The following is a 25037-nucleotide window of genomic DNA, read 5'->3' as shown; positions in this document are numbered from 1 at the left end:
CACTGACTGTAACGCAGTCAGTTCTTTTACTCTTATGCTGTTTTGTGGATCACAAGGTTTAAAACTACTTATAAACACACACACACAAAGTAACTCCACCAGAGTGCCTATTTCGGGTCACTTTTGCCGGTCCAAGCCCGGGTAAAGGAGCAGGGTTGGAATTGTGACAATAAAAAAACAATAATTGCTAAAAGAAATTTAATTTGTAGTTCTAAATAAACTCTAAATGCATTTAGGACGTTTTTTACTCACTTTATGTCTCTTCCACGATGTTATTTCTCTCTCTCCAACAATGTAGGTTACAATTACATTAGCATGACCAATTATGCAAATTAGGCGATGACGTCATTTAGCGACTTTTAGGACAGCCAATAGCGATTTTCCTTACTGAGGAGTTGGCAACATTGTTAGCTAACATTGTTAGCTAATAGGGTAATGGGTCACACCAGTTCAAAAGGCTTGCTGCAGCAAAGCCCCTGAAAGCACCAGACTTGTGTGAACATGAATTCATATTTAATCTTTCATTTATATGAAGTTTAGATAAGAAAAAGGATGGATGTGCAATTTTTTTCTGTTTTGCTAGGAAAACAGGAAATGGGCGCAGCAATGTACTAAAGCATCCAAATGTACATCGAAATAACGCAAAAGTAGAGCTTGTGAACACAAGCAGTGCAGCCTGATCTCTCTTAGGCAAGCTTTCTTGTCATTTCAGAAATAGTTCTCTGTGTTTTGAAGGACATACCGAAGATCTTTGGATGTTGGCTGACTTTAGTTGGGTTTTCTCTTAGAACCTTGAACGCTGGGTTCTACCCAGCAGTGTGTTTGGGATAACTGTCATGTTGGATCAAAATCTGACCGCATTTTCAGTGTTTATAGTTCCATCAGTTTTAGCAAGATCCCCAGCTCCAAATCATGATATAGCCTCCACCATGTTTTACAGATGGTTCTACACAGTCACAGTTGTACCTCTCTCCTAACCTCCTCCACACAGATTGATATCCACCAAAAATTTCAAATCTGGAATAATCACTTCATAAGACATGTTGCCACTTATTTTCAGTTAAGTTTTGGTCTAATTTGACATACCACAGGCTCTTCTGTTTTCTTCAATGCTGTTTTATTTATATAGCCACAAATCACAACAACAGTTACATCAGAGCACTTTATATTGTAAGGTAAAGACCGGACAATGTAAGAGAAAACCCTATATCAGACAAACCCCTATGAGCAAGCACTTGGCAAGAGTGGGAAGGAAAAACTACCTTTTAACAGGAAGAAACCCTCGCAGGAGGCAGGGTGGCACATACCTCTTCAGTGAAGTATATGAAAATCCCCTATATGTAAACAGAGTCAACAAAATAGTCACAAAAACAGGATGGGGGTGTCGAGACATCGCCGGTCTCTCTGATCCTTTTGTCTTGGTAGAGATCACGCAGAGATGTTTCAGAGTTTCAAACAATCCTTTTATTACCCATTTCCTGGCAGCAGAGGGGCAGTTGCCCCCCTGTAGATGTGCCCCCCTGGTCTACACATAACAGTCTCAAGTTGTTACTCATTAAGAATGTCCTGGATAATCTCCCCATCTTAAACTTGACATTGAATGACATTTACAAAATGAGAGTGAGTCCTTACTGTGGGTCACATCTGAGGGCTTCTATAGGACTGAGTCAAAGCCTTCTTGCAACTATAGGTACGACCCTGGTGGCCATTAAGAAAAAAGCAAGTTTCAGGCATTGCCTTCTTTCAATTTAACGAAAAAATAAAATCAAAAAGGAAAAAAAAGCCACCGTCACAGCCATGTCGTAACAAAAGATTCATTTTATTAAATGGTTATGTACAAGACATTCCTGAATCAAAACAGCAAGTCCATAACGTTTCATCTTCTGTTACCTTTACATCTTCTCATAATCTTTGTACCCCCCACAAAAAAACAATAACAAAGGACAAAAAGAAAAAACAAACAAACAAACAGGTGTGCTTCAATTTTCAAAAAGAGTTTTAAACCCCCCCTTATTGCACCAGACCCTTACACACTTCAGTCCCAAGGTGGCTATGAGGGTGTCAGTCTTAAAGAAAAAAGGGGAAAAAAATTACTGTAAGCCTGCATCCCTCAAAACAAGGACCGGTTAAATACAAAACATGGTCTGGGTAAGTACAATTTAATTTGTCTCTACAGTGGCTTTACCACAAACATTACTGAAGCGATAGTCGAATTACTTACAAAAAAAATTCCAAGATCGTCTATAAAAAGGATGTCCGTAAAATCCATAGTTCAAAAAAGAAAAACCTTTTTAAAAATGGTGAGATTATTTATGTATGTGTGACAATGTAGTGATGCGTGGAAGTGGCTAACTCAGCTGAGAATTTATACCAGATTTAGAAAAGCACCGACCAGGACCTGAGACATGTTTCCAAAAGCATCTTAGACACGTGGTTCACTCCACGGACGAGTATGTTTCCTATTAAAACTCTACTGCTGTCTTATATTTGGGCTGCGCTGACAGATATAAAGCCGCTCTGAAATGAGACTACATCAGGTCCGACACCTGATCAGGATTCTGAAGCTTAGCAGTCACCAGCTGTGTGAGGCCTGTGCTCTACACAGTTGATAGCAAGCTACTACAATAATAACACGACTATCACAGTGAAATAAACCTTGAAATAAAACAATCACTGCATACAATGTGGGTCAAACAGATATTTGATGAAGACATCGATAAATTTCAAGAGATTCCATATTCACAAGAGGTGGAAAATTAACACTGTGCACAGATAATTATTAAAGTTGGATAAAAAGGCGACTGTAAACAAAACAAATTCCAATAGTGACTGGCACAGGAATGAGCAGGCTCCTTATTATAAACAAGAGATGCAGCCCTAATCAAATAAACATCTTCAGTAGATCACTCCAAAACAATTTAATTTCGACTCAAAAAGTTAAGATCTTTTTTTTTTTTTTTAAACCTGGATAAAATCCACCCATAATAAGCATAAGATGCTTTTGGAAACTCTTGACTGTGGCAGTGTGAACGTTCCTGCAGGTCCAGCAGAGCCGAAGAGAAAAATCAGACCATTTTCCAACAGCAAAAAGGAACCTCTCTGTAGGTGTGTGAAACTATCTGTGCTGGTGTTAAACAGCTCTGCAGTGGCGTGTGTGTGTGTGTGTGTGTGTGTGTGTGTGTGTGTGTGTGTGTGTGTGTGTGTGTGTGTGTGGACTCAAATAATTTGGGAACTCCACATAGTTCTGCATTTGTGCAGGTGGTGTGAATTTAGTCGTCTTGTTTCTAGGTGCTGTTAACAAAGCATAAAAAGTCTTTAAAAAAAGAAAAAAACCTATGAGCCTGAAGTAAATAAAAGGCGGTGTGTGAACAATGATGACCAAACCCCAGAAACAATAAAACATCACCAGTCCAAACAGGATAGAGCTGATCTATGATGGCATGAATGGCTGTAGCAACAATAGGAGGCCCAGATTTCTGCATAAACTTGTTTAAAAATGTGATGGTATGCAATGGGGGCTTCTACCACAGCTACATGTCCCTGAGAACAAGGTCCACATCGCATGTTATTGGGACCTGCACACCATGCTAACAGAGGAGGGTTGATGTGAACCTGCTGCACTCAGATGTCTTTTCTCAGTACATGAAGTCTCATCCAGCAACACCTGGAGTCTGAAAACCTCTCAGCTGGGAAGGAAGACTGAGACCGTCAGAGGAGTCCAACTCTACAGGCTGTTCACTGTTAATGCCCACTCAAGGAAATATGAAATGCTCTCAGTGATGCATGTTTTTAGAGTTATGTCAAAGGTCCTCTTAATCCAAAAAAAAAAAAAAAGAAAGAAAGAAAGAAAGAAATCATTCCCTTACTCAGTGGTTGTTTTCACCATGCTGGCTTCAGTTTCTCCACAAAGCATTCTGAATGAAGAAAATGCACTTTTTAAGGCAGCGTCTCACTTCAGCACGAGGTTTTCTTAACCACTCAAAATAAAATGTAGTCACAAGACTGCTTCCAAATCTGCTCCTGTGGAGACACTAATGTTCTCTGGCAAAGCTGGCGGTTTATTACTATTGGGGGTTCGTGTGTATGACTTTAGGCATTTCTTTTTGTCTAACATAACACTGTAGTCGCCACAATCACTGCTGAGAGCAATGTCCAACAAAAGCAACAAACACAAGTAGTTAGAAAAGGCCCCAGCCATGAAGATGTGTCAGGGAGCTGACGGTTGCTCGGAGAAAGTGTGTATTCTGCAGCCTCTTGGTGAGTGGTTGCTGGCAGTTGCCAGAGTGAAACTGGCTGCAAACAGGCATACAGATCACTGGCAGGCTGCTGTGACTTTCCCCGAGCTAACCAGTCTGTAGGCCTGCATGACTGAGGTCCAAGACAGATGGACACAGAGCTGTGGTTACACTGTATCATGGATAAAACCAGTTAATTTTAGTATAATAAATGATCATGAAAATCAGTACTTCGCTTGCGGTCTGTAGTCTGAGTGGATGGCTTTGGAATGTTTTGTGGCCTCAGCACTGACTGGGCGAGTACAAAGTTAGCACTACAAAGAAAAGACGAGCTGTAATAAACCTCTTTTAGTAGGGAACTACGATAATCTGGCACAGACCTCATCTCCTGAGGAGGAATCTGCGAGTTGAGCAGTGAAGCAGATTAACATGTTTCACTGCTGAAAAATAAAAAGGCTCGTCTGAAGCTGCTCTCGGCTCTGTAATGCTGTGTGAACACAGACTTTCACATCGATGAGATTTTGATCAGAAATGCTGAGTCAGCCATTCTCTCTCACACACACACGCACACGCACACGCGCACACACACACGCACACGCACACACCTCAGCTCATGATTCTGAGACTTTAGCTGCCTCAAAGTTGACTGCTAGCTTCCTCTGCCGTCTCTTGGAGGCAGAGCTGGGGGTGTGGCCTGTTGCTGGCATGGTTTGCCTAGGTGATGTATGCAGTGCCGCCCCCGTCATCGTAGAGTCACCAGAGGAGAGGTCGCAGTTAACAGCTTGTTGGTGGATTTTACCGCTCTGTGGTTCAGTCTGACCTTGCAATTGGCCAGTCGGCTGGTTCTGGGATTTCTGTGCTTGGTTCTTAGCAACAGTTTGGGCAGCACTGTAAAACTCTCGAGTTTCCTGGTTCCTTTTATTTGCCGACACTCGTTTCTTAGTCACCTGACAAGGTGAAAGATAAACAGAAAGCTGAGTTACCAACCTGGCCTACGTCTGGCACAGGAAAAGATAAATGGGAATGCTATATTAACCTTTTTCCATTAGTACCTCCTCTGGTCGGCTCGACACAGTTTTCAGGGTTTTCTGTTAGTTGGTAGTATCTGGTACCTGGTACTACCAACTAATAGGCTGCATGCTACCAATTGGCTACTCAGCACGTCCTTCACAAATATCAAATCCGCAATTTTTGAAAGCCGACAACGGGAGAAATGGCTACACAGAAACAACACTGTGGTCCCTGAGTCTGACGAAAAGCCACAAATCGAGCAGCAGGTACAACATCGCCTAGACGCCCACCTTTGTTGTATCACCCATGTTGCATACAAATGGCATTACAGGACGCTCCGCCATGTTGCTATAATGACCCTAAGCACACTAGGTAGTACTCAATTGTAATGGTAAAACGAGTCGAGCCGATCCAAGTAGGTCCTTATGGAAAAAGGGCTTATGTGTTACCTGTAAGGGGATGAACTGGTTGTGTGAGCCAATGGGCAGTGTCGTTGCAGGCTGGGGGCGTGCAGCGCCAGGGAAAGTCCCCGGTGGTCCGTAGAATGGCTGGTTTTGGTGGTGTTGAGGAGGCACCGTCATTCCCCAGAGAGGAGCAGGACCGTAACCCTGTGGGGGCAACAGCACACCACCTGGAAAACAAGAGCATACTCCTAAGATTAAAATAGATAATTTTTAAGGCTTAAAAAAAAAAAATGGTGAGCAAAAAATGTGATATGAATGCTGCTACTATTAATTCATCCCCTGTCACAAGGGTTCACCACACTGAGGAGCTCTGTATAGGGCTGTGCAATAATCAAAATCTCATATCCGGTATAAGACATTTATCGTCCCGACAACGATATATATCACAAAAATGTTACATTTTCTGTAAATTCTGTGAATCTCGGGCAACTCGACTTGCATGAAGTGTTTTCAGCTGGGCGTCGTGTACTTGGAGTCGAGTACATAAGTTGAAACAGCCGCAGTTTTCTTTGTGAGTATTTATTACACGGCGTGCTGCGAGAAAAAGCCTGTTCTAAGGTTTATTTTTGAGCACCTGACGGCTCTTTTTGGCCACTTGTCCGTAAACACTCTGCATACCATTTCACGTGATTCAGTTTATTTTGAAAAATCTCAACAGGATCTTCAGCTTTACTGTGAAATGTTTATGTGGAAAGTAAATAAGCGGATGTCGTTGTTGCTAACGACAACGCATAAAAGCAGTTGCTTGTCCCTCCGTAGTGTGGTTATATTAAATATAAGAGAAAGAGAGAACTTTAAGAAATTCTACAGTGACCATCAAAACGATGAAAAAAATATTGCCGTAAACAGTTTATTTTGCGACACCATGAAACAAACGATAGCGTAATATGAAACGATAGACGTTTTTATATCATTATCCAATATATATCGTTATATTGAACAGCTCTGTATGTTTAATTTGGCAGAATTTTACACCAGGTGACCTCGACCCACTACACTATGGAACACCTTAAACTGATGTTTCTAAATTCATTGATGAAACCTTAAAGAAAGACAGACTCACCTTGTTGGTTGAAGACAGCTCCCATGTGGGGAGGTCGTATCTGACCCACTCCTGTGTACAGAGGAGGTGGGAGGGGGAAGCCTGACCCGAGTGAGTTCTACAGATACACAGAGGGACAGAGGGGAGGCCTGGTCAGTAACACATTTCATGTTTATCTCATTGGTTACAAAGTTCTCTCAGCCTCTCACACTTGTGAATCAAATGTCTGTGTTTGTGTGTGTATACCAGTCTTTGAAGTGCGAAGAAAGCAGCTTTCTCCTTGGCATCGTGTTCTGACTGGCACTGTGGGCCATGGACCATCAACCCGTTGGACAGTTTCACCTGACACACCACTAGACCCTGCATCGGTGTTAATGGAAATGATTCAGAGTGGGGCACTTGTGAAAGTGGGAAACGCAGAGTAGAAAAAAAGTGTGATGTAACAGAAACAGAAAATAGAGCGTGTTACCTGTCTGTTGCGTATGAAGCTGAAGTCAGGTGGCGCCATACCTAAAGCCCCACAGATGCAGGCCAGCTCTGACACCTTACTGCCCAGCAGGGTGTTGGCAGAGGCAGCAGGTGCCGGAGAAGGCAACACAGGCGCGTCGCCGTGTGGGACGTTTATTTTTGCAGCTGGAGGGAGAAAGTAATGATCATAAGGAGGAGAGAACAGAAGAAATTTGCCTGGGATTTAGAAATCACTAAGGTACCGAGTTTCTTTGACGATCGTCTCCTGTTCTGCTGCTGGCCAGCAGGGGGGGTGCTGTTTGACGTCTCTTGAGGAGATTGACTTCCTGTTCCAGTGCTGTCAATTTTAAGCATCTCCTTCAGCACCAGGGTTCCCTTCTATAGCGACAAACCACACATGATCATTCACATTAGGCTTTTTATGCTAAGTGGTTCTTCTAAAACTCAGAGGTTCCTCTCATTTTGGCTTCACCACATATTTACCATGGCAAAAGACTGGGGGGATAATGGGCCATCTGGCTGGCTGTCACCTTCTTGTGGAGGGGCAGGAGGGGGTGGGGTTTGCTGGTTACCCTTGGAGATTTTTAGATTGGCAATGAGGTCCTCAAATTCTGTTGCAGCCTGAGTAAGGAAAAGTAAAGAAACTGTAAATCATCATCTTGTTCAGGGTACGAGATTCTGACCAGAGATAACTCTGAAAAACCAAAAACAACAAAAAACCAAAAACAGGCAGAAGTCAAAAGAAGGATTTGTGTTTCTGCACCTTATTGGCTGTATTCTGTGAGGGAATAAGGGAGCTGACATCCTCATTTTTCTTCAACAGCCTGATGCCAGCAGGTGGGGTCTGTGAACGATACACACATCATCAATTCTAATCCAGTCCACGCAAATACAACACAGAGCAATTCATGCAAACACACGTCGCTGTCAATATGAACGTGTGAAAACCAATAACAAACCTCTGCTACACAAAAATAAAAACTGATGAATTTAACATCATAAACTTAACCAATTGTGCGCAACAGAAACACAGCTGTTCTGCTGATGTGTCTACTCACAGATTTGTTGGCGGGTTGGTTCTTCCCCTGCTGGGAATGTCCTTCCTAGAATCCGAAACACTTTTTTAAACTATTGTTTTAAAAGCGTAATTCAAGAATTAGTAATGAAATAAGGAACATCACCAGAGCGCTCTTTGTATTCTGGTTACATTCCTATATAAAAACAAAGTTCCTAAGCGCCTATGTCACCTCACTGTTAAATCCTGAAGCAATTACATCAGTATTCATGGAGGAATTTCTGTATCAAATCTATAAGGTTCAGTCTGGTTTGCAAAAGTATGTGGTTATTTACTTGAAACCATTACAAGTTCACTTGAACTAAAATAAGGATAATACAGTAAATATTTCTCAGCATTACTAGTTTTGTTTTCCTCAAAATTCCTGCTGGACTCCTAGGAAAGTGAGAGAGAATTTTTAGAGGAATTGCAGCACTGCTGTGGTACTGGTTCTCTGCAGCTGGTGTCTGTTTCACTGAAAACTTACATTGTTGTGCCAGTGAGCAGGAGGTTTGTTAGGAGGCCCTGTGTTCTGCAGAGACTGCCATATATTACTGTACTCTTCTTTGTTCTGGATGGAGAGAATGACGTATGTATAAACAAGTCATATTACACACATTGTTGAGAGGCTATAACAGTTAGGCCAAATGGAGCAAAACCTGCTCTTACCCTGACCTGGTGCTTTTGGATGGGACCTTTTGAGGGAGAGCTCCTGTTGCCCTGTGAGGCAGCCTTCGCCACACAATGTTTGTTGTTATGCTACAAATAAAAAGGAGTTGGAACAGTGAAAGAGGAGAAAGAGGAGGGATTTAGGTAAAACTATGGAAATTCCAAATCATTTCCACTATTCCAAACTGGGGAATAATTTGTGCATGACTCTATTGTGTGCATATTCCACCCTCCTACCTGTGTGGGGACAAAAGGTGAACGAGGAGAGTGGTTTAGGCCTGCCAGCTGCCGGTGCGAGCTGAAGTTGCAGCCAGTGGCAGGCTGCGGTTTGACTATGGCGGTGAGTTTGTGGCCAGTGTGATCCACCCGGGCTCCGTGGGAAAGGTTGATCAGGGCGCAGGGAGGGAGGCGGTAACAACGAGAAGATGTACACCTGAGGAAGCACATGAAGAGGCAGAGCAGCTGTTACAGTCTGCTGTAAAGAGGAACACGTTTACTCCAACAGCATCCTGTAATGTACATCGTGTGTATTCTGTTATAGACTGACTGTATGATTTTGTGTTTTACCCTCTTCTTGTGCTTTATGTAACAGTTTTTGTACAAGACTGTGCACTCTGCAGCTTTTTCTGTCTGGTGTAAAGAAACTGAACACTGAAGCTGAAGGTATGACGTAGTAATTCAGTCAAAGAAGAAAAAAATCTTATCAATTATTGTCAAAGTAACAGTAGGTTTTAATTAAGTAAGTTTAGTTAGCTATCTAACACTGATCCATGAGCAATTAGTTTCAGGGTGACTGTAGTCAGTGTGCAGGACAGCAAACAAAGTTACTTTGAGGGCAGCGTATAAGACAAACTAACACTTTTATCCATTCAGAGTTGCTTTGGAGGAGGACCGACTGATGTGATCTGGCCAATGCCTGTGACATGCTTACACATGTGTTTGTGTGCAGTGAACAAACTACTTGGGGAATCTGTTTGAACAACCATCTAGAATTTTTGCTTAACAAATCTGCTTTAAACAACTGCTGGGAACCATCAACGGATGATTACTCCTGCCATCCAGGTGAGCGTTCATGTGAAAGCTATGACTAATTTTTTTTTTAAAAAACAAAAACATTACAACTAACATTAACAACAGGCAGCAAAGACCTCTCTGCTCTTCCCCTGCCCAATGCAGCTCAGTGGGTAATGGATTAAAGTATGTAATCTGGCACTAGAAGCAAAATCGAATGCCCTCCCGTTTCATGTTTGTAAATTGGGAATTGTTTAGAACCGACCATTCCCAAAATTAATTACATACAGCAGCACACTCATGGTTACCTGATGTTGAGACCTCCAGCAAATTCTTCATCAAACAGCACTTCATAGAGAACCTCTGCCTCGCGCTCCGCTAAAGAAACAGACATAGGTATACTGTTAATCACACTCTTGTATGTTACCCTTGATATGTGCAGACTTTGCATATGAGGACAATGACGGATGACGGGTGTCCTCACCTCCTTTAATGCCAATGATTGTCCCTCTGAGTCCCAGCAGGACGGTGAAGCTCTCTCTGATGTTGATGACTCTGTCAAACAGACGATATTCCGCGTCTGGGTCTGGAACTACACCCTGCTGCTGTTCCAAGGGCTGCACACATATTTTTATTAATGTCGTTATCAACTAATCTGCCATTGATCTTTTAAATTAAAAAAATTAAAAAAGAGACCGTGTGGCAAACATCCTTAAACACACTGCATGAAAATGACAGGGGTTCAAAAGTAATAGGACATTTGGCTGCTGGCTGTTTAGGTGTCATTTCAAATATTAGCTGACAAACAATCAGGGTGAATTGAGAATGCATGCACACACATATAACCATAAACCATACAGAATGAGTCTGAAATTTGACCTGCAACCCCTGTCATGATTGCGTGGAGCACAGCACACCAAGCATCATCTCTGTGACCACTGCACATTTGTAATTCATCACTGAACATCAGTTTCATCCAATCAGCCAAAGTCCACAGTTGCTTCTCTTAAGCCCACTGCAACAGCCTTTTCTTCCAAACACAAGAAATGAGGCTGGAAATGCTTAAATCTGTTACAGATCACAATGTGTTGCATATGCACCTTTGGTCTGATCCATCCTGACTTCACAGGTGTTGCAGTCTGATGACAGATGCAGGACATCCCCACCCACTCCCTTGCTCTCTCTTTTGCTGCCCAGCCTTTGGGCTTAATCTCTTCTTTTGTTAATGAACAACATTTATCAGAGGCTAAACGGGTGACGTGTTCCTCCTTGTGTCGCAGCCTTACAAGCCAGCTGTAGCCTGTTTCCCAATGCTTCGTCATAAACACTCTTGTTTGTGCCATTTTCTTTCCATTTCTTTTTGTTATGCATTTTCTTTTTCCAGGGCATGATGCCTTGAATTTTCTGATGTTGGTCATCTTCTTGGTCCACAGCATGTTTTCCTTTCATAACCTTCCCATCTGGTTTGTACTTGTTCTGAGTCAGCTGTGTGTAAAATGTTAAGCAACTATGTTGGATTCCTCCTTGAAGCAGCTGCATAATCTTTTTTATTGCTACACAGGAATTTCCAAAAGATATTACATATGATGATTGTTGTTTGATGTTAGTCAACTGCTTTAAATCATCTAAACTTTGGCTGACAGGCCTTTATGGGGTTACCAGTCCTACGGGTTTTTTTATAACACAACCACAGCCCCCTTTCTTTACAGACACAATGTACGATGCTGATACGTGCATGCCAAAGGTACTCACCCTGAAGAGGAGATGAGGCTTGACTGTGACGCGGACTTTCTTAGTGCTCTTCTTCACCTAAGTCGGTGAGAGCGAGGCAGGAATGGAGAAGGTACAGAGGGAGAGGCGTGTGAATGGAAATACAGTGAATACACAAAGAATTTCTGACTTCTGAAGTCTGTAGCTGTCACCTTGGTCTTCTCCACTGCTTCCTCGATCCTCTCCACGATTGCAGCATCCAGCACTTGGAGGTCACAGGATGCCCTGCTGATGGAGCTGACTGGGTGACTTTTTAACCATGAAGTGATTTCTGCCACCTTCTCTGCCCTGTTGGGTTTAAAAAAAAAAAAAAAAGTCATTTAGTCATTCATTTATTTAATCTAAATTCGCTACTAAATAAGGCCAGTGCCCACATGGTGCCCACAAGCGTATAGTATATGCCGTCCGTTTTACCCATTCTGGTCTTCTCCAGGCCAAATGTCGTCTTCATAGAAAACATCATCGTGACTGTTTCTGGACACTGTGTTGAATACCTCTGAAAATCTACAAAACAAAAACACAACCGCACCATCATTTGTAAAAGCTTCATTCAATTCATAGGATAACTGAACATTAATACATAAGTTAAAGAACAGCAGTTTTCAAAATGACTCATTTGTTTTACCTGTCCAGGTATTCAGCCAGCAGTTCCTCCACAGCAGCAGAGTAGAGCCACTCTTTTTCAGTTCTCTTGGTGTATCCAGGAACTTCCTCGTTCTTCTTGTTGAACTTCAGGTTCAGGCCAACGTTAGCTCTTTGTTCCCCACAGGGACTGGACACAGTGAAGAAGACTGAAAGCTTAGACAAGTACTGTATCTGAATACATGACGTGATGCCAACAACAGCTCAACTCACTGCAGATATCCTTTTGGCATTTCTACATAAACACTCACTTCTTCTTAGAGCCTCTACCAATGAAGATGCTTCCAGAGAAGCGGGAGACGAGGTAACCGGTGATGCCGAGACGAGAGGCCAGAACGTATCCAGGACTGTATTTCACGCTGTATTTCTACACGACACACAAAAACGTATAAGGCGAGGGGAGAAAACTCGCAAAACTAAACATACATATCCACAGAATGACTCCACAAGCTCGTCTTACGTGTTGGTTCTGGATTAAGGGCTCCAGCTGTGGCTCATGTGGCACACTGAAGACCACTCGAATCCGCCCATCTTTGATGACATCTTGGGAATCTTGCACCTGAAAATTTATATAAATATTAATATGGCGATATGGAGCATTAATTGGATAGACTTTTTAAATAATGGCTAGATTTCTATACCTGCCATGGTAATTAAGAGACAGTGTGTTTCAGGTCAATTTACAGAGTAACATGAAAGTAAAGTAATGAGTAGTGTAAGAAATTACATTCTCCTGGGAGAAATTAAGTAACATAATGCATTACCTGTAAGAAAACAGTTCTGTGTAATGTGTATAATGAGTAATGGCCCCAACACTGATCACAGCAAAGAGGGGAAATACCTCCAACATGCACAAACATTTGACCCACAGCACGCAATTAATATGCATGGATGCAACACCTTTGATATGCTGCTTCGTGATGATGGTGACTCTCTAAGCGCAGTCAATGAGAATCGATATGAGAACCAATAAGGAATCGAATTGATAATGGAATCACTAAATTCTTATCAATGTTATGTTCATATTTTTTTGCATTACATCATTAAGCTTAAAAAAGAAAGTGTTTTTCACAGATCTTTGCATTGTTCTAAACTATATAAATAAGCCTCTTAATTTTTTTGTCTTTTTCCCCTCAGAGTATCGAAAAAATGAGTGTGGAAATCAAGCTTATCCGACAGTTGCCAATGATATTAATGCACAGGTGACAGCTCGGGGTACAGTGTTTTGTTTCTTCACTTTTATTGAATGTGACAGTGTGAAAACACGGACATTATACTCAGATTCTTGGTTTAAATTAATAAAAAGAATTTTGAAAACTAGCAGGGGTAGTAACTTGGGTAACGAGGGAGTAATCCCCAGACTAAGAGAGCAAACAGTGGATAACATACCTCTCCCATGGCACCGTAGTACGGGTTTCCCACCATGAAGACGGTTGTTGTTGGAGGAAAGAGCTCATCTAAGCTCTTGAAGCAGGCCAGAGATGAGTAAAAGGCTTTGATATCCTGAGACCATGAAGATAAGGAAGAAGTGTCTTTAAGATTATCTGTCCATCAATATTGTCACAATATTATCTATAAACACTTAAAAAAAAAAAAAAGGTGATAAAATCAAAACCATGTGCAGTAAACCTAAATTTGCCTAAAACTACTCTCACAACAAACAGAAAGAAACTGAAAGCATGTGTTGGGTTTATTTCAGGGTTTAGTTTCATTAATATGGCTGCACTCCTCAGCTTAAGCAGGTTTTCTTTTATTTTCCTGCAGCATGAAGACCCTGCTGAAAAAACACCACAGCCTCAGTGACATATACACTGCTATAAGATAAGATAAGATAAGATAACCTTTATTAGTTCCACACGTGGGAAATTTGTTAAAAAAGTAGAAAGAAACTAAGAAAAACGACCAGAACTAGCACAAAACGGTAGAACATGGTTGCAGAGTCTAATTACTAATACGTTAGTTATAAAAAAATTACGAGAAGAAAAGATAAGAAAGAAATAAACTCAGAATGAGCAGAGCTGCTGTAACAGGCTGCCGCACACGGGGGGCGCTGGAAGTAGTCTTTCACCGATTATTCTCAGTTTTCTCTATATCATGTTTGTGTGCAGGTACCTTAACAACCGCCTGGTAGGCAAAGGGGAGGACCTGTTTGGCCCACTGTTTCTCCAGTTCCACCACACCATTGGCTTTGGGAACGTATTTTCTTCCAGTCAGCAGTTGGCCGTATAAAACCACCTCTGTCTCATTTATCACGATGCCTTTCCTCTTCAAATAACTAAGAGAAAGAAAAGCATAAATAACTAAAGAAGCCAAAGAATATGATGGTTCTGGCAAAGAACAGAAGTAAAGGATTGTTTCAATAATATGACAGAGTAGAAATGACTGAAGATGCATACAAACACAAACACTTGCAGCATTTTGCTTGATTGTTTTGAGTTTCTTACTATTCAGTGATTCCTTGGACATCCTTAATCCATTCTTTCTGCTCCTTGTCAGACAGACAGGTGACTTTGGCGGGAGGAGGAGTACTCGGCCTGTCATACACTCTCTGGACACCCGGTGGTTCCTCAAGATAAAATCTTCAGAACAAGTTGCAAAATTTCACTTGTAAAGTCACTAAAGTCTCAATATAATATTTTCAGATTTTTCAGTTTTATTTTCAGTTTCAGATTTTTCTACACATCTACCAGAAAAGACAGCAGTCATAACAAAGCCAGCTCTTACTTAGTTTCTCCATCTGACACTGCAATGATGCGAGCTTCCTCTAGATGAGGCCAGTTGACAAACACAGACTTTCCCAGAACTTGTGCAGCAACATCATCACATGTCTGAAGATAATGACAAGAAAGAAAGAGAGAGGCAGAGACACAGAGGATAAGGCAACTGCCAACGCTTGCTAGAATAAGATTATTTATACAGACCAAGAGGTGACTGGGTGTAAAAAATATTTTATGCAGTTCTTTTAATTGTATAGACAGTGATTCAAAGACTTCCAAGGGACAATTGATCAGTTCTAAATAATAAAATGTTGAAGCTTTATTAAACTAGACCTAAAAACATAAACAAAACCTCACCGTTTCCCCTTCCTGATTGGGAAGGATATCCAGCAACATGTTCTCCCCTCTGCTGCTCTGCTGGAACACGACCACCCCGCCTTTCTTCTTGTAAAACTGAAAAGACAGTGAAGGAGCCAGAGCATGAGAGTTTGAGAAAGGGAGATCATCTTATAAAGACGGCTGAATTTATTAAACTTACTATACTTCTTTTTTCTTCTTCTTAAATTGGCAGAATTAATTTCAGATTCATACGTTGGTTGTGAGTTAAAACGTATTTAACCAGGTTCGCTCCAACTTTGAACAGTTTAGTAGTAGTTCAGTTATGCACATGCCCACCTTATGTTTGATGTGTTGTAAGGTGGGAAAGCCACAGAAGTACAGAGCTGAGCGGTCAACGGGCTTGCTGACGTGATCTAATGAAACTTGCCAAGCATCCATGGGGATGTGCGCTGTCCTGTGACGATCAACCACAAAAGGCAATCAGCCACAGACAAATATGACTGTTGAATTTCACCTTAATAAGACCAAACGCATGAGTTTTTTTCAGAAATAATGAGGATCATTAAATGCATCTACCTGACGTGGCAGTGGACGATGTCGGGGAACAGTTGAGGCAGGGGGGAGGCGTAGGCGAAGTCCATTTCCCTGTCGTACGAGTAGACTGCACACTCTGTGTGGCAATTCCTGGCCTTCTCTTCTTTTGTCAGCTTCCTGTTGCAGGGCTCCATGGCTGCTAATAAGCACCTCTGTTCGATACACACACAACACAAAGTTACACACAGTTACAAGTTGTCAAATTTGATTTCGACAACAGACCTGTGGCATTTCTTCATTTCGAATTGTGTGTTTACCTCATCTATGAATGGAATGAGCACCACAGCCTCCCATTCCTGCTGCTTGCCATTCAGGTCAGTTTTAAAGTCAAGAGGGTAGTACTCAATAATAGGTGAACTTTCACTAGTCATCAGATGCTGAAACATAACAAAATACAGTATTACAATCCCCTGTATACTTCCTGTCCTAATGTTAAAACAATTTCTATATTAAATTATAATTTTTTTATTTCTTAGAGCAGATCTTGTGCATTTTATATGCGTGAACTTGGATTTGCATTTGTTACCCTGTAACACTCGGGCAGCAGTTCCATGCTGGCTGCAGGCAGGACTGCCAACAGCTGCTGGAAGGGCATGAAGGGCCGTCCATGCTCAAAGGTCAGCTTTAACCCAGATACATTCCTGATGTCAGACAGGTAGGGAGCGTAGTGATAGGGGTAGTACCTGCAGAGATAACACATAATATTCAATGACTGCTTTAAAAATGGAGCGCCTTAAATATAGAGGTTTAAAGAAGGAAATCATTTACTTATTGTCCTTCTCCTCTAAAGCAAATCAATCAATCCACTTTTTCTGTGAAATAACTTTTATTAGACAGTAAAGGTTCTGAAACCCTGCAGCCCTCATTAAAGCCTGCTGTGTAGAAATATGTCAAAATTTGAGCCTCTCTTTCAATGCTCCCACATTTCTGTGAGACTGTTAATGAGCTGAATTCTCCAAGAACAGAAAGAGAAAGATCAGGGAGTAAATTACACAGAAGAAAGAAGCACTCACCAGCTCCAGGACTGAACTCCATGGTAATAGTAGTGGAGAATCCACTGGATACCTTCCACATAACACTTGGCTTGGTTGGCTAGAAACTCACTGCAAATGGAAGAGTGAAAACATAGTTACAAAGTGCAAGCTGCTGTGATGAAGGGCACTGTTAACATTTAACATTTAGCCAAGTCACTTCCCTACCAATGGGATCATTAAAAAAGGAAACTAGTAAAAGGGCATCACACTGCTGGGAAACAGCAACACACACGCACACACACAGACAGACATACAAGCATGTCTATTCTAACTGCTGATAAGGGAGAAAAACAGATTTCGTCAGTCTTAATAGTTTTACCCTTTAAAAAGGTATGACGAGGTAAAGGCTGCTGTATAACATCTTAAAGTGCACCTATTATGATGTTGATTTTTCGGTCATAGATAAGCATTGTTCCAATGGTGGATGCTTGAACCCTGTGAGCCAAAAGCTCCAAGTCCAAGAACAATGTTTACCCTTCAATATTTGATGGACCCGTTTCCAACAGTTATGATCACTATATTATTTGTGGTTAAACTAAATGATCTGCTGCAGCTTTGTGGTTCTGTGTGTTCATCTTTAAGTCAAGAGCACAGTGTTTCGCTATACTCGGATGCTGAATTCATTACATAAGTGATGTGACTAACACACAATGTGTTTATGAATACATTCCATTTCACCCAGCCTGTTGCCACTTGGTCTTGCTGCTCCTACAGCAAAACACAATAGCAGGTGCACTTAGAGACACCCATACAACCTTGTGCCAAGCCCTACTCCTTTGCATGATAAAACAGAGCCCATTATCTTTGTTCCTAACCTGCTGAGCGTCACATGACTAATTCAAAATACTTTTTAGTGCATGAAATACAAGAATTTTAAAAGACTGACATGAAAATTTCAGTCTCAAATTTTTGTTTTTGTGCTGGTGAACACTTTTCAAAAAAAACAAAAAAAAAGGGGGGGGGGGGGGGGGGGAGTGATGACCAATAATTTATCTGCGTTATTGAACACTGGTCATTATAACTTCATTCTGTCTCAGCCAGTCACTGAACGAAGATACAACAAACAAAGAGGTGAAGTGAAACTAAGAGTTAAAACAATGAAACGTGTCAAACTTCTTCCAACTCAAACATGTCCTAAACATTTTTAGGTTTCTTCTTCCCATAGTTTGCATTTTGTATGCGTTTGTATAAGTTCACTCACTCAGACACCACGTCCACGCCGATCTTGTTCATGTAGTATGTGCGTTTGTACTGTCTGAACTCTGTTTCAAAGATATCATCCTCCTCCTCTTCATCATCTGCTGCCGCTGCTTTTTCCTCTCCGGTGACTTTCTCTGATGTAGTCAGGGAAGCCAGACAGAGAGCAGAATCCTACAGATATTTTTTTTTAAAAGTCAATCACTGGAAAGATAAACAGACATGAAAACAATGCTGAAAGACAACGCATATTTTCAGTGCTGCATCCCTACCTCATTCTTTCTGGCGTCTTTGCTGGCAGCTTCCTTCTCAGCTGCCAGTCCAGCAGCTTCATTCAGATATTTGTTACCAACTTTGCTTTCAAACCACTTCAAATCCACAAAGACCTCATTAAAATGTTCCCGGTCAAACTGGCAAGACATGGGGAAAAAATAAAAATAAAAATTTACATTTTGGCAAAATACATTTGTTTCATAGCAAACTACATCAATCAGTATACGGGATTTGATCTTAAAATGAATAGAAACCTAGTGTCTCACCTCAGCAAGCTTCTCCAGGTATTTCTCAAAGTTTCTGAGGTTTAAGTGACCGTTCACATTCAGATAACCTAAAACAAACACGGCGACATTATTTTATATACGTGATTGACAATAAACAAGTGGGACATGAATGTTTTTCTATATTGTACTGGTTGACAATTTTAAACTATCTGGGCCAGCTGGACAAGCACAGCACATGAAACAAACAAAAAAACCCAACATATTTTGTGTATGAGAGGCTTTCAAACTCTGAATAAATGCTAAAAAAATACATCCCTGCTGCATCAGTTCTTTTTTTTTTGGGGGGGGGGGGGACTTTGTCACATGATAAAGTTGGAGCCGCCAGAACCAGGCTCAGGGTAATTCTGCCAGCTTCACGTTTAAAAGGTTTCTTCCTGTTCAAAGGGAGTTTTTCCTTCCCACTTGGTCATAGGGGGTCAGCTGATTGTTGGGCTTTTCTCTGTATAATTGTTGGGTCTTTAGCTTACAGTATAAAGTGCACCTTAATCCAACTGTGGTGCTATAGGCAAGGCAAGGCAAGTTTATTTATATAGCACAATTCAACAACAAGGTGATTCAAAGTGCTTTACAGAGACATTAAAAAACAAAAACAAATAAAAAGCATGATTTAAAATTGATTAAAAAAAACAGTAGATAAAATCAGTAGTTAAAATTTAAGTTTTGAAATTTAAGCTTAAAAGTGTGGATTTGGTGTTTTATTCAAATGCAGCTGAGAACAGGTGAGTCTTCAACCTGGATTTAAATAAACTGAGTGTTTCAGCTGATCTGAGGCTTTCTGGGAGTTTGTTCCAGATATATGGAGCATAAAAGCTGAATGCAGCTTCTCCGTGTTTGGTTCTGACTCTGGGAACTGATAAAAAACCGGATCCAGATGACCTGAGGGATCTGGAAGGTTCATACTGGGTCAGGAGGTCACTGATGTATTTTGGTCCTAAACCATTCAGAGCTTTATAGACCAGCATCAGAACTTTAAAGTCTATCCTCTGGCGGACAGGCAGCCAGTGTAAAGACCTCAGAGCTGGACTGATGTGGTCCACTTTATTGGTCTTAGTGAGGACTCGAGCAGCAGATTTCTGGATGAGCTGTAGTTGTCTGACTGATTTTTTAGGTAGACCTGTAAAGATGCTGTTACACTAATCAAGCCTGCTAAAGATGAATGCATGGACTAGTTTTTCCAGGTCCTGTTGAGACATCAGATCTTTTATCCTTGATATGTTCTTGAGGTGATAGTAAGCTGATTTTGTTATTCTCCTAATGTGTTTTTCTAAGTTTAGGTCTGCGTCCATCACTACACCCAAATTTCTTGCCTGGTTGGTGGTTTTTAGGTGTATAGACTGAAGTTCTCTGGTGATCTGTAATCGTAGGGCACCAAAGACTTACTTCAGTTTTGTTTTTGTTTAGCTGTAGAAAATTGTGGCACAACGTTCAATTAAATTATAGAGATACAATTTAATTGAACTCAATAGAATATACATGAATACAGCATGGTGGCTTTCTTTTTTTATATATATTTTTTTATTTTGTTTTGTTCGCATTTCTGCTGTATTTCATCTTTTACGAGTGTGTGTTCAAAAATAAATAAATATTTTTCATGCTTTTGAAATCCAAATTTGTTTAGACTACAGTTCATTACAGGGGACAGAGCAAGTCCTAAAAACGTAAACCACTAAAAGGTAGAGTATGGCTAAGGATACAGTGTATGCATCTGTCTCACCAATAGATGATTTCGTCAGATGTTGCAACACAACAAGCATGAAGAAACCTCACTGCACATGTTGCAATCCACTATAATTATTATGGAATCAAATGAGCCTAAGCTAAACACTTTAAAACATTTAAAACTGAATTGAAATGCTTGGTTTCAACAGAAATGACATTGAAAACCAAACTGAAAGAAGAAACTAAAACTAAAAACTAAGGAAAAACACAAAATATGACTCTGGTCTTACCCCCCAGGCTTGGTAGTACACTGATGTACGTCTTGTACAGCAATGGTAGAGCGTCATGATTGATGTGAAGGTTGGGGAGGTGAGGGATGAAATCGTTTCCTACCAGGAAACCCATTAGAATCCAGTCATCTATTACTCGCTCCAGGTCATAATCGGAACCCATCTTATTCTGAAAAAAGAGGCACAAACATTTAAACGTCATACAATACAATTTAAAAAGCATATAATAAAAATTTATCATAATATGAAATCTCGCCTGGCATTTAAAAACTGCCCACTTTAGGCACGCTTGTCTCACCTTGAGCCCAGAGAACTCGTAGTCTATATACTCTCTCATCAGAGACAAGTGAAGCAAGTGAAAAGTGGTCTCCTCTGGAGCCGTTATCCTGAAAGAGAACAAAAGAGCAGGGTTCACAAAACAATGCAGCAAAACAAAGAAAGCCAAAATAGACTGAAGAGAAGAACCTTTTCTGGGATTTCTTCCCTCCAAAGCGGACTTCCTCCCTGAGCAGAGAGAAATTTGGCTCGTGGCTGGTCAAACCCAACATAATCTACAACACAGAGTGAAGGACAGACTGAACCTTCAGGCACTGATTTGAGCAAAATGTTCATCAATGACCTGTTTAAACGTACCAGGTCAGCATCCAGGCCGTACAGGCAGTGTCGCGTGTTGGGGTCATGATTGGGCTTGGTGTTCTCTGACCGAATAAACTCCATGATTTTGTGTTCCCCCTCCCCTGGTGTCTGTAAGGATAAGAAACACAAACTTAATACATTCATTACTGACTCAGAAACAGTACAAATGTACATACAACAGTTACACATAGACCACTCACACCCACCTCGTGACCGGACAAGTAGACTTTGACATTCTGCCATAGCTTGTCATTGGAGAGCTTGTTGTGGACGAAATACTTGAGCTGTTCCTGAAGTCGCGCCATGAACTCAGTGCCTGGAAGAAGGATTTGAGATTAAAAGAACTGCTAACATTTTCAGAGACCTATTCTCTGTATATCTCTTAAGGATCCAAGAAGAACTGAACAACCCAAGTGTTTTTAGCTGCTCAGTTCTGCTTTCCCAAGGGGTCGCTACACCAGACAGATCTGCATATGCAGAGTTTGAAACAGGACCCTTACAGTTAATCCAGGCTCAAGACTAACAAAAGAGGTACATAGGCTGGGTTTTGTCCTCCTTGTGTTGAAATGGGAAATCTGTCTTATATAACGCCTGATTTAAACTTCTGCAGGGAATCTTCATAGAGCCTACAAAGTAGGTAGGTAGGCTACGTAACTTGCCGGTGTAGTTGTCAGTATGCCGTTCCACACATTTATACCTGTCCTGGTTCGTCATGTGTTAAACACCGTCTGGTAGTATCCTGGTGTTTTAAATGCAGTGCCAATCGATAGAAACAAATAAGATTCTGGATTTTGTTTTCCCCCCCCGGGTCTCAACTCTTTGCTTCGGGCACATTTTTCTTTTTTCTTTGTATCCTGGGATAAATATATTTGTCCCTTAAGGTTTTCCACTTCTTTGTACATTCCCTCACATCCACTCCTTGGGAAAATATCACACCTCTGCGATGACCTATTCGCTAATGATTCTAGGTAAATACCAACATTGTGCTCTGGCTAAAATGTCAATCCACATGTTGAAAAACGAGTCACTGGATGTTTACCGACATCCGACATGCAAACATGTTTTTAATAAAAATTATCAGATACAGTATACATATAAAAAACACAGTGACACAAAAATAAATTCAGGTGCTAAACTGTATCAGGTGGTTCTGATCTGTGTCTGTGTGATGAGCATCTTTGCAAGAAGCTTTAGATCTTCCTTACCAGGAGTGATACAGTTGGAGTCGAAGCGAGCCTCTGTGGGAAGCACCTCTCCTTTATCCAAAGCTTTTTTGATCTTTTCCTCTGCTTCTTTGGCGGACCTAGACACACAGACACCCACACACAAGCGCACACACACCCAAGTAGATATAAAAGAGAGACGGTCAAATTCAAAGTCTCAGGCTGTGTCTCTGCCTGCAGTCTGTTTTTTTTCCCCCTGTCTGTAACACTGAAGCACAAAATGTTGTATTTTAGCTCAAGCCTGTTTGCTGCTCATTCTTCCTTATAAGGTAACTCACATAGGGCTCAGGTTTACAGCTGCAGCCTCAGAAACATCACATAATTATACCAAACATCTCTAAATATATCTGAGAACAGACATGACACTTTAATCAGATAACTAAGAGAGAACGTGGCATTATTTATAGTTTGGATTCAACATCAGGGTACAGGCATGCTAATAAAATTCCATCTCTTTATTTGGTCAGCTCAAGAAAAGCTACTCCCAATATCCTAAATTTAGTGATTCTCAACAAGTATTATGATAGGATTAGCATTTATTCATTTAAATTTATTTATCCATCACAACCTGAATCTACGTCCTCTCTGCTGGTTCATCTTCGCCCTTGGCGCCACACCATCCACCGCCATGAAGAAAACCTTGCGAGGCTTGATGATCCTGAAGAGCACCTCCAGGTAATGGAAGATGTCCGCAAAAATCTTTTCCTCAGAGATGCGAAAGTGGACATCCTCATCGTTTGGGTGAGAACACTGGTGGATGATGCCGTTCATGTCCAGATAGAAGTTGTCAAACTCTGGAATCTGAGGACAGAAAGAAACGAATGCAAAGACAAACTGATCACATACCTAGTACATTCAGGAAAATGACTTATCTGTAAACGCTCACTATGACGAGATCTTTCAGGTGTGGCAGATGTTTTTAGGAGGCTGATGAGTTAAAGGAGGGTATATTTGACAGTCAAAAAACATCATAGTAAGCTCCTTTCACCTGACACATTAAAAACACTCATGAGTATGCCATCCACCTTTCATAACATCAGACCTTTATGTTTTGTTCCGTTTTATTTAAACCGGTACCGACATGAAACATAATTCCCATATTTACTGTTACCAATTTTCTGCTAAAGGCGGTTTTTTACTGCTTTAATACAAATGCAAAGCTGTCTGAGGTAAGGAGGGTGACACTGAACAATGTGCGCTGATGAAACTACTGCTGGCGGAGTGAAATAGCAGCTTCCTTTCTGCTCAGAGTGTAGAAAGTGGTTCAAGTGCCCCCGCAGTTACTCAAGTAGCCTAAACTCTCACGTTATTCGAGCTGTGGCCCACAGGCTGAGCTCATACTTCTGACATTTCAAACAAGTTCATTGTAAAGCGCAGTTACTGTTAACCAGCTGGTAACAATAACTACCCGAGCCCCTATAGATCTCTTGTTATCATAAAATCAGTTAGTTAGCCAACTGTAAAACCTATTGTTGTTTAGAATGTTCCTGACCAACAAAGGCCAAAATTACCCAGTGGTAACTCATTAACATTTTACTTGTTTAGTGCGAATAAGCACACAATGGAGACCAAAATAGCACATTAGTGATGGGATTTGGTTAATAACGTCATGCCTATCCTGTGTTTAACAAAAGGATAAAGTGAAGAATGTGTGCTAAAAGCAGAGTTGTCCATTCGCCAGAAAACCATTGGTAAGCTACGTGGAATTTTAGTTCCGCGGCCCGCTATAGCTCTCTGATAGCGAACAGCTAGCTACGCTAGCACTGTGGCTACCAATGACAGCGGTCTGTGAAGCTAACCAGTCACCGCTGTTTTCCTACCTGATGTTCCTTGACAACTTCACTGAGACAAGGGTAGCGTTCCGAAATCCAGCGGTAAAATTTTGGTACTCCCATCTTCACCACAAACCTCTTCAGCCTCTAGGTCAAAACAGTAAACAGCAAAAACTGGATGGAGGTGTTCGCCTATGTGAGGAACTACAATGTAGCTGGGGTTTAACCTGGTAACATGAGAACTTGCTTTAGACTCAGGTTTTGTTTCCAACGGCTGCTAAGTAGCTGGTTGTCCGTTGTCCGCCGGAAAAATCGTTCCGCCGCTTTTTGAGAAAACATTTGTTCCGTTTTTTGTATTTTTTTTGTGTTTGTTTACTCGCTTTCTTTTTGACATCTCATAAGTACATAGTACAACGTAATGCATATTTCTACGTAGAAAATATTTAAAATAAATAAGCCAAAACATTTTTACAAAATGTTGTATTAAACTTAAATTTGTTGTTTGCTAGAAAATAACTTTGTAATAAATGTTATATAATATTTATTACAAAGGTAAGTGAGCAAATGGTTGTTTTTTGTTTGTTTTGTAAAAAAAAGAGGTTGAGTTACCCCAAAACATAAAGTTTATGAAAACAGCCTACTTAACATCT

The 25037-nt window shown here is 41.0% G+C and overlaps 1 protein-coding gene across 2 annotated transcripts; it reads right to left on the bottom strand.

Annotated features, from left to right (window-relative positions):
• Positions 1-1800: 1800 nt before the first annotated feature.
• On the bottom strand, positions 1801-24677 carry xrn1 (5'-3' exoribonuclease 1). Of its 2 annotated transcripts, none has more exons than XM_063461450.1 (41): positions 24436-24677; positions 23184-23416; positions 22598-22695; positions 21599-21708; positions 21390-21500; positions 21222-21307; positions 21055-21142; positions 20757-20925; positions 18787-18854; positions 18520-18657; positions 18252-18421; positions 17030-17119; positions 16543-16699; positions 16274-16393; positions 15999-16168; positions 15759-15876; positions 15441-15536; positions 15091-15194; positions 14811-14945; positions 14479-14641; positions 13756-13869; positions 12827-12925; positions 12618-12733; positions 12350-12496; positions 12139-12228; positions 11877-12012; positions 11707-11763; positions 10439-10571; positions 10263-10332; positions 9181-9376; positions 8944-9033; positions 8762-8845; positions 8279-8323; positions 7984-8064; positions 7704-7841; positions 7463-7598; positions 7222-7385; positions 6999-7112; positions 6774-6870; positions 5696-5877; positions 1801-5182 (listed from the first exon to the last, which is right to left on the bottom strand). In XM_063461450.1, exons 1-41 carry the CDS (start codon positions 24508-24510, stop codon positions 4847-4849), a joined length of 5124 nt encoding a protein of 1707 aa, XP_063317520.1. In that variant the 5' UTR covers positions 24511-24677; the 3' UTR covers positions 1801-4846. The 2 variants fall into 2 exon arrangements, with proteins under 2 accessions (XP_063317520.1, XP_063317521.1); XM_063461451.1 differs by having other exon boundaries at positions 8950-9033.
• Positions 24678-25037: the final 360 nt, after the last annotated feature.

The sequence above is a fragment of the Pelmatolapia mariae genome, linkage group LG18, assembly GCF_036321145.2.
Source record: "Pelmatolapia mariae isolate MD_Pm_ZW linkage group LG18, Pm_UMD_F_2, whole genome shotgun sequence".
Lineage (NCBI taxonomy): Eukaryota > Metazoa > Chordata > Actinopteri > Cichliformes > Cichlidae > Pelmatolapia > Pelmatolapia mariae.
Note: the sequence above shows the minus strand (reverse complement) of the source record. Positions and strands in the feature narration are given on the sequence as shown.